The sequence below is a fragment of the Aythya fuligula genome, chromosome 27 (genome assembly GCF_009819795.1).
Source record: "Aythya fuligula isolate bAytFul2 chromosome 27, bAytFul2.pri, whole genome shotgun sequence".
In the NCBI taxonomy this organism is placed as follows: Eukaryota; Metazoa; Chordata; class Aves; order Anseriformes; family Anatidae; genus Aythya; species Aythya fuligula.
The window spans coordinates 5,350,247-5,359,488 of record NC_045585.1 but is presented as its reverse complement, the minus strand read 5'-3'; the positions used below and the strand labels follow the sequence as shown (position 1 = coordinate 5,359,488).

Genomic DNA, 9,242 nt, shown 5'->3' with positions numbered 1-9,242 from the left:
ATCGCTAGGCCTGATCCCTGACTTCTGACCTGTCACTGGTTGCGCTTCAGGAAGGCAGCTGCAAGTGAAATGTACAGATGTGTGTGGAGAAAGGGTGACTGACTCCAGCAGCCTTAACTAGGGTTCCTTGAAGAGGACTTGAGCTCTGGTGATGCCTGAATGGGCAGGGGCTTTACTCTTCAGGAGCTGTGTAATCAAAGAGCAGACTGAGCCCCCGGTTTCTGTCTCCCATTCACAGCCAAGATCCCTCCCCTCCCCTTGCTGTTCACTCCGTGGAGAAATGCAAGGAGAAAAGGATGCTGTTAAGCTGCACTTTGCTCTGGTACTTGGCACAGCCTTTGCAGTGTCGGCTATTTTCTGAGAGGGATGCTGCCTTCCTTCTAACCAATGCAGCGCCTGCCTATAGCTCCCCCTGAAAGGAGCTGGAATCATAACCCAGAGAGTGAGCGAGTGATGCGGATGCTTCACAGAGAGTGACTGAGAGAGAGAAAATCGGAGAGACTGGAATATGTGCCTGCCTTAGCAGCATTGCAGTGGTGAAGCCACTGACTGACTGCATGCAGGTTACTGCTCTTAATGCATTGCTACAGAGAGCCCCAAAGTCAAGATGAAATGCATCATCCTCCTTTTTCACTGCTTCTCTGTTGTCACCCTGCATTAATTGCTGAGAGTTATTTTCCTTCCTGTGGCTGGCTGCCTGCATCTCTTCTCGTGCTGCAGGAGAGACAGTGAAGGAGCGAGCGCTGCACCAGCCTGGTGTCCTGTCCCACAAGGAGGATTCTGCATGATGTGCCAGTGCAGTCAGGGGCTGCTGAAATGGTGCACAGGACGTCTGGAACAGCTGGATTTAGGATTATTAATGGTTTGTGAAGGTGTCCTGGACTCCGTCTAGCAATTAGCTGGAGACATCGGCTGTCCCTTGGGGCTTGTTGTCTGCTTTCTATCTTCCTCTCATTACTGCTTTCACACCCATCTGGGTCGACAGCATTTGAGCTAGGGGAAGGGACCTTCTTGGCCAGTAACAGAAGGGTGCTGTGTGGAAAGTGCCGTTGTGAGCTCTGGAGGGAACTGCAGCCTTTGTGAGCTCTGGAGGGAACTGCAGCCTGACCAGCCATGGCTCAAGCAGCTAAGCAGCTGAAGAAAATCAAAGATATTGAGGCTCAGGCTTTGCAGGAGCAGAAGGAAAAGGAAGAATCCAATCGCAAGCGCAGGAACCGCTCTCGGGACCGGAAGAAAAAGGTCAGTGGCACTGGGGCAAGCAGCCCTATATCCAGATGCCTATGCTTGTGGCAGTGGGTGCTGTTTGCGTTTGGGAGGAGGGGAGAGAAGAGGGGGGCAGCCTGCTCCCTGTACAATTTCATGTGCACGCAGCATAAGGAACAGTCCCTGCCAAACAGAGGACAACTTTTGGGGTCAGGAGTCTGCTGTTTGCCCCAATGACTTAGGAAGGCAGCTAGAAAAAAGGTGGGTGAAGGGAGAGAGGAAGGGAAGGGTTCATCTGGGCAGCCAAAGAGTCTCACACAGACCACTTCCAAGTCCTTTAATCATCTGCCAGTAACAGATTTGATCTCTGAGATAACATTTCTGGCTTCTAGCTTCATGCAGTTTCCCAGAGTTGCTCTGTATATGCAAAGTGAAGGGGCCGGTGACCCTCACTCCTTTCTCCAGTGATGGAGTGGTCTCAGTGTCCACTTCATGCCCTGCTTTACCCAGAGCACCGAACCCAGGGTAAGGTGGCCGCTCAAGGAGAGGGAGCAGTTTTGTGCAGAGGCTGAGAGCTCTGCTGCTGCTCAGGGCAGGCTGTTTGTGAGCGGGACACAGGTCACCCCTCCCGAGAACAGCATGCTGCTTGTTGGCAGGGGGTGTGCAGGCAGTCAGAAGCAAGAAGAGGTGTCTTTCCCCTCTGCTGACACTGAGGTGCGGGAGCCTTTGGTCCGCCAGCTGTTCCAAGCTGTAGCTTCCCTCTGGAAAGTTACTGCCATTTGTTTTCTTGCTGCCAGCTTCCTGCAGGAGCAGGCAAGTGGCTAAGATAGCTTTGCTGCCCCTTGGAGATCTCGTTCTCACAGCGGGGCCTGATGTGTGTGCTATACACCAATGCGGAGAGGCAGTGAGGAGGGAGGTGAAACCAAGGGTAATCCTGTATATACATGAAGGAGGTTGCGATACCGGGGTGTCTTAGGTAGACTTCTCCTCTGTATTTAGCAAAAGACTTTGTGACTTCCATGTGTCCCCTGTGAGCAAGAGGCTTAAAGCAGAGCTCTGCTGCTTGGAGCATGTTGACAGCTGCTTCCGTGCAGTCCTGAGAAGTGTCCTGCTGAGGTGACAGGGACAGGCACTGCTGACCAGCCCTCAGGCTTTTATTTTTCCTGCCACACTGCTGGACAATTGCCAGTTTAGGTTGTCTGGGCTAGTCCAGACACTGTAATTCCAATTTCATTCATGCCTGTTTCTGGTGAAGGCTCACTCTGTGTGGCTTTCAGAAGACCATCCTATTCCTTCCCACCTCCCCCCTCCCCAGCACAGTGTATGTGTGTCTCAGTGATGGGCTGGGAGATCCAAAGATTCCAGTAAAGTGTCTGGACTTCCTCAGGTGGAAGGTCCTAGGGAGGGCACCTTCTTGCCTGCCCCATGTGAGAGGCCTAAGTCGCACTTGCTGCCAGGACATGGTGACAGAAGGAAGGAAAGCGGAGAAACACTGCTGAATAAACCCAAGAGGGCTCTGGTTCCCTGGGACAGAACAGACCTTGCAGCCATAAAGAAGTCTCTTGCAGCACACTAGTCAGGATTGTCACAGCATGAGGAGCGTGGATCAAGGTCTTCTTGGAGAATTCAGTGGGATTCTGGCACACTGAGGAGAAGCTGATTTTAGCTACCCCTTCCTGAGTATTACGTCCAGGGAACACACTCTGACAAGGGAGACTGGCCTGCCTTTCAGCTTACTGCCTACCGTCAGGGCAGGCAGAGCCCCTGCTCACCCCCTCCCTGTTTCTCCTGGGACCAAAGCTGGGACAGGGATGCTTTCCATGTGAGGCTGAACGCCAGGCTGTCTGACCAGGAGAGCTCTGTGCCTGCCAAGAACAGCTAATTGTGGAGAGATCGACAGACACGTTCAGGACAGACTCAAAGTCTGCAGACAGCAGCTTGGAGCTTGGATGTGGGGTTTTAGCTACAGTGCTGGCATGTCAAATGCTGCCTTCTTCAGTGGTAACTGTTTACTGCATGCGGGCTCGTGGCTTTTTCCTGCAGGGCTTCTTTTACTCTTCTACAGGGCAGCTTGTCTCTCATGTTGCTTCAAAGGGCTTTGCTTTGAAGAGCCACCAACCCAGGAAAGTTTGGTGTGGGGCAAGCTCTCTTTTCTTATCCCCAGCCCTCAAAAGCCCGAGTGTTTGTAGTGGTAGTGGTTTATTGTACAAGTCTCTGTTGGCACCAAGCTGAGGGCTGCCAGAAAGTGTTGGAGTTTCTCATTATGTTTTGCAACAACAGCTATGGGGGTCTCATCTGTGCTAGCCTGGATGTTTGGCCAGTGCCTTGTGAGTCTGTGTGGGGTTTGCATAATGTCTGTGCAGAAGGCCTCTCTTCCAAAATACTCCTGCACTGGCCATCAGCATGGACCAAAAATGTTGTGTCACTGGGTCCTTCTGCTTCTCCACCTGTGTCTGCCATTTGTCTCTTGCTTTATCTCTATGCACATCAGTCTCCTGTGAGCAGAGGAGCTGCTTGTGTTCTGTGTTTGTACAGTGCAGCATGTCAATGTCTTAATTTACGGCTGAGCCCACCATACACTGCTGCAGTGCCCTTTTTTAGAGTTAATAGTAGGGCGTGACCTGTGATCCAGGGAGGTGCTAGCATGACACAAAGCAGCAGAGACAGCCAGAGGAAGGAGATGATGGCCCCAGAACAAGTTTCTTCTAATCTCATGCAAGCTGATCCCTGTATCCATCAGCATTTCCAGCTGTTTTTGTGTGGTCGTGTGTGTCCCCTATATTGCACAAATTACCAGTTGGTGGTTGAATCCTACAAGACCATTGTGTCCTGTGATAGATATCTGGAGGTGGTGAGTTCAGTTATTTAAAGCTGTGTTGCCCCAAACCCTTCTTCTTGGACCATAATTATAGTTGTTGCTTTTTAGTTTCCATGGAAATTTCTTGGCTTTTTTATTGAGTGTGTGTAACGAGCTCAGCTGACCTTGCATTGTCCATTTCCACGTTGTGTGCCTCTTTTTTGTCTCTCAGCACAGGAACAGTCCAGGTGTTATAATCTTTCCTGCTCCTCCAGTATGCTCTGCCTTCACCATTTGTAACTCAGGTGGTGAGAGCTGGTGTTTGGTTTAATAGGGTGCATAAAGTATTTAAGCCATGGCAAAGGTGTCACCCACCTTTGCTCTCTGTGCAGCCTAGCCACACTTGTATTTTGGGCCGAGCTGCCACTGAACAGCTGGACATGTTCTGAGTAGTGGTCCTGATCTGTGTGCTCCACAGCATTGCTGGAGGTTGCCTTGGTCTGAGGATGGCCCTAGGATACCAGCTCTCAATAGTCTGTTCTGTCCCCAAATTCAGCACAGGTGCTGAATTGTGAGGAATTGCAAGGTCCTCACAAGCATAATGTGTTGGTGGCTCCTTGGAATGCTCTGCAGACAGGTAGATGTGATGGGGAGTAGCCCATCAGCAGGGGATGGGAGTTGAATCACAGAAGTTTGCTGCCATTAGAGAATTGGCCAAGCATCAACTGGAATGGCTTCTCACTGTTTCTGCTGCAGTACCCTAGCTTCAGTGCTCTGTGTGTTTTGTTTAGATGGCCAGCCCACAGGGGACCACGGCCACTGAGTTAACAGCTTCTGGGCTGCATGTGGAGTCTCTGATGTGGTCAGCTGCGCTGTCATTAGGGCAGGTGGTGATACATTGTAGCAGTGTCTGTGTTTTGGACCAGCTATCCATCCTTATTTCATGGTTCTGGGAGATGCTGATGGTAAAGAACACCTCCTTCCTTTCATGGCAGGTGTGGCGTGGTCAAGCTGCCACAGCGGTTGGGAAGCCTCCCCCTTGGAAGTCACACAGAACAGTCGACAGATATAGACCTGCCTTTTGCAGGATTATTGATGCTTTGGCACAACTTGTGAGGCTGGTCTGTAAATTGTTACTGTCCATACAGTGTTACTGATTCTTTTTTGGGTTGTATGTGGCTTATTATGGTGATTACATTGTCGAGATAGAGAACATATGGAATCCCTTTCTGGGAATTCTGGAAGCATTTGCCAAGCTCACCAGCCTGGTGGTTAGAAAGGGCCCAAAAGGTGTGACCTCGTGCTGGGACCCAGGGTATTTGGCTCACCTTTGTTTCAAACGTGCATCTTAAGCAACTTGCAACTGTACCAAGTGCAACACGATGGATTGCTAGTGCCTGCAGTGCCTTGCAACCTGACAAGCTTTGAATGAGATGAATAAATAATAATAATAAAAAAAAGCTAATAGTTTTGTGACAGTTGTTCTTACTAGTGAAGTACACGAATTCTGGTACCAAATACAGCCAAATATCCAGTCAGGTCTGAAGAGTGGCAGACATTCATCTGAGGAGCACAAAGAGGCAGATAAGAGCTGAACTCCTCAATTGGCATGTGAGATTCATGGGGCCAGAACATGGAACCTGTAAAACATCTATAACAAGGGTGTTATGCAGCAAATATGACCAACAGTACTTCAGGAAGATCAACAATTCTAATAATGTCCAAAGGCCACCTCAGTTGCACATATGAAAGTGGGTACAGTCGCTATGCAGCACAGCTGGTGGCTAGCAGATTAAATAACAAGCTAACTAGAAGGTCAGAAGAAGGCAATTTGTATGGTAATTGCTATCAATGTTTAAATGATAAATTGTTAGTGTGAAAAATGTGATACATCTGCTCACTATGTTCAGAGCAAGTTTTGCCTGGGCATCTAAAGAATAGAGGAAAGTGCACTGCTGTCTCAATTTACTACTTTTTTGTTTGTTTTTAATAATGAGGAGCAGACCACTTCTTTTATCATTCCACTTCTGTCTAGTTCCTTTGGTTTGCAAGCGTCCGAGAGTAAGATGGTCTCTCGGTATGGATTTGTGCAGCATCTCGCCCAATGCCATCTCGAGTGCTGAAAGAAATTGTTTCCAAATAAGAAATTCTGCACAAAACTCCTCGCTGTTTTTCTAGTTGTCCATTTCCAGGATGCAAAACACATATCAGTCTGTTATATATTGGAATACATCCCAGCAGGAGTCAGAAGAAACTCCAAGCTGAGGTAGGCGAGGTGAACTGGGAGAGGGGCTAGATCCTGAATGGGCAGCTGTGAAAAGCTAGAGGTGATATGGAGGGTGCTAATTCTTTTGCATGAAAGAAATTCTGCATGTTTAGGAAATGTGGGAAATAGTTCAAGTCAAGTAGGGCTTGGAACAACAGCCACAGGTTCCATCAGACAAAGAAGCAATTACAGATGCTTTGTTAGTAGGACAACTGATCAGTCATACAGGATGAGCGTGCTTGTGCTTGTTGTGTCACAGTCCAAAGAGCTTGCTCATCTCCTGTTCACTGATGAACTGTGTCAAGTGGAACCTAACTCCAAGCATAGGATCCCTGAGACTTAAAATCCAGGCACCTCTGTCAGAGCTGTGCAAAAAGCACACAAGAAACCAGGGTGAGAGGTGGCTACTGGAGTGCTGCAACAGAGAAGCTGGTGAGGCTGTACTCTGCTTGCCTGCCATCCTTCCCCAGGGCTGTCACTAACCAGTAGCCTTCAGCCTTGTGCTGGCTTTAGAGAGGCTGCAGGGAGCAGAGTGCTGGACAAAGAAGGGCAAAGGAGTTCAACAGACCTGGGCTGCAGACAGCTTAGAGCATCCCATGTATAACCATGCCTTCCTCCCATGGGTGTCGGGCTTGGTGTAGTTGCTGGACTGGGCTACCTGGGTTCCTGCATTCGGTGGCATTAGATCCTGCCAGATGTGTGATGTGGCTGTCAGCCACCCAGGGCTGTAGGGGCTGCTGGGTGCTGTGTTGGTGTCTAACCTGGAAACTGGAGCTTGCCAGCAAGAGACGAGACCATATCACCTGCAGAGTCTTAGAGCACAGTGCTGCTTTACCTCTGTTGTGTGCCTGCTCCTAGAGCATCCACTCCAGCTGCAATTTCTGCAGTCTCCAGCTGCAAATTTTGTTGTCTCCATCAAGCAGAACTATTCCTGCATATCCTTGAATGGGCCTGGCAGTGGGGTTAAGCAGTCAGCACCACAGATGTTGAAGCAGGCGAAGTTGAGAGATTTTCCTGGCTGGTCATGAAGCCCAGCACTTGGATCTCAAGCCTGCTTCTGGTTGTGCCCATGCTTCCTTACAAATGGATGCTAGAAGCTTGTGCGTGTCTCTCACTGGACATTCTTGCAGTAGTACCCTTTCTGCAAAGGTTGCCGTTGCAGGGAAGAGCGTGAAATGGGAGCCTGGAGTCCTTGGCAGCTCTGGAAGGACAGGCAAGACACTGTGGGAGACCACTGGGGCAGAGTAGTCCCATTAGCTGATCCTGCACTAAGGAGCTCCTCCTTGCTGGAGGAGAAGCAGAGTCAGGAAAGGACATTGAAGTACACAGATGCCATCTCACCCAAGGCGGCATCAGGAGAACAAGTGTGATGATTATGCAGGCGTCTTCCCTAAAAAGTTATCCAGCTGTTGGTGTGGCACAACACTGAAGCAGGTATCTTTAGAGCTTTGTCATAGTTGTACTAGGTGAGGCTGTTAGGGCACCAGATGCCCCAGCCAGGCTCCAGCTACTAACATCAGCTCTTTGCAGCCAGGATTGTGTGTCTGGATTCCAGTTCTCTGGGTATGAGGCACATTTTCTGCAAAGGAATTGGTATCTAGTATCTTCTGCCTGAAACTTGATGCTACTGTGCAGTGGCAGGGAGAAGGGGCATGGGATATCAGGACAGCCAAAACCTTTGAGGCTCTATGAATGTAACTGGCCGAGTGTGTGGACAAAGAATTAGACTGTGTTACTATGAATGGGCTCAGTCAATTAGCTATCTAGCTATTACATAGGCTTTCAAAAGGATTTTGCAATTGAAAGGGCCATCTTAAATCTTTCTGTGTGTTGTGCATGCTAGGTTCAAGGCAGCAGTGCAACGTTGAATCTTTTCTGCTATAATTGCCCGGTTCTTAAAGCATTTTGTATACACAGTTGCTGGCAGACTGGGGCAAAGCATGAGCTCCTTTACAGGTGATCCAGTGCACTGACTGATGGAGCAGCTGTGGAGGATTTGCACCCACCACTGTCTGCCCAGTGCGCCAGCAAGGAATTGATTTGTGCAAGCAGAAGGTAAATGTGACCCTCCAAGCTCTATCAAGGTTGTTGGGGAAGCAAGTCCCATCAGGGTCTGGGAAGGATTACGTCAGCTGGCTGCACTGTCAGGAGATTCAGACCTCTGATTTGCAGAAGATTAATAAACATTTAGTTCATGTTTTATGCTGAGTTGGGAAGTACGGGGGCTGAGTGTGACAACGGCTTCCTCTGATGCTGTTTATCTGACCTGCCACTGGAGTACTGTGTGAATGGAAATGCTGTCAGGATTAGAGAGAGCATCAGTGCTACACTGTGTTGTGCTGCTCTGCCGACTGAGGTCTGCAAGGGGACATTCTCCACACAACCCACTAAGGTTTCCTCTCCATCTCTCTGTTTCTCTCTCACAGGGAGTCATCAGGAAGCAGAGGTGGTTTCAAACTTCCCTTTGGCTAAATTCTGTCCGATTTCACTCACTGCTGCTCACAATCACCCTCTGGCATTTTTCCATTAGGCTGCAATGCAGCGTGCACTGGTTATAATGGGAGCATCTGTGCTCCCAGCATTTGTATTTTCTTTCCAGCGATTGCATTAAGTATGGGGGAGGGATGGCAGAGAATAGTGCATGGCATATTTATGTGGTGGAAGCAAAATGGCAATGCAGAAATTAGACTACTCTCAATGCTCCTTTACAGAAGAGAGGTTACAGGAGTTTGTGGCTGAGCACAGGATGCTGGAATGGACACAAACCAAGATGTCTCATATGGCCCAGAACACGTATTCAGTAGCAGTTCCTCTCTGGTGTTTACCTTTTTCTTCTTTCACTGTCTGCTTTGCCCTTTGCAGGATGTGGTGCTCAGGTAACCTGGTTTCTCAGATAATGAAAGCTGAAGTATGATAGATTGTGTTTGATTGGGAAGTTCATCCCTTTCTCAGTAAACAATTGTCCACAAATACTAA

At 49.1% G+C, this 9,242-nt stretch overlaps 1 protein-coding gene across 6 annotated transcripts in view; it reads left to right on the top strand.

The window, feature by feature from the left end:
- Window positions 1–269: 269 nt before the first annotated feature.
- Window positions 270–9,242, top strand: part of ANK1 (ankyrin 1) — a 63,071-nt gene continuing 54,098 nt past the window's right edge. For 4 of the 6 annotated variants that reach the window (XM_032203972.1, XM_032203969.1, XM_032203966.1 and 1 more), the window contains exon 1: window positions 270–1,239. In XM_032203972.1, coding sequence (XP_032059863.1) covers window positions 1,114–1,239 — 126 coding nt within the window. In that variant the 5' untranslated portion in view covers window positions 270–1,113. The remainder of the gene's footprint in view (window positions 1,240–9,242) is intronic. The other 2 variants (XM_032203970.1, XM_032203967.1) reach the window with 1 other exon arrangement.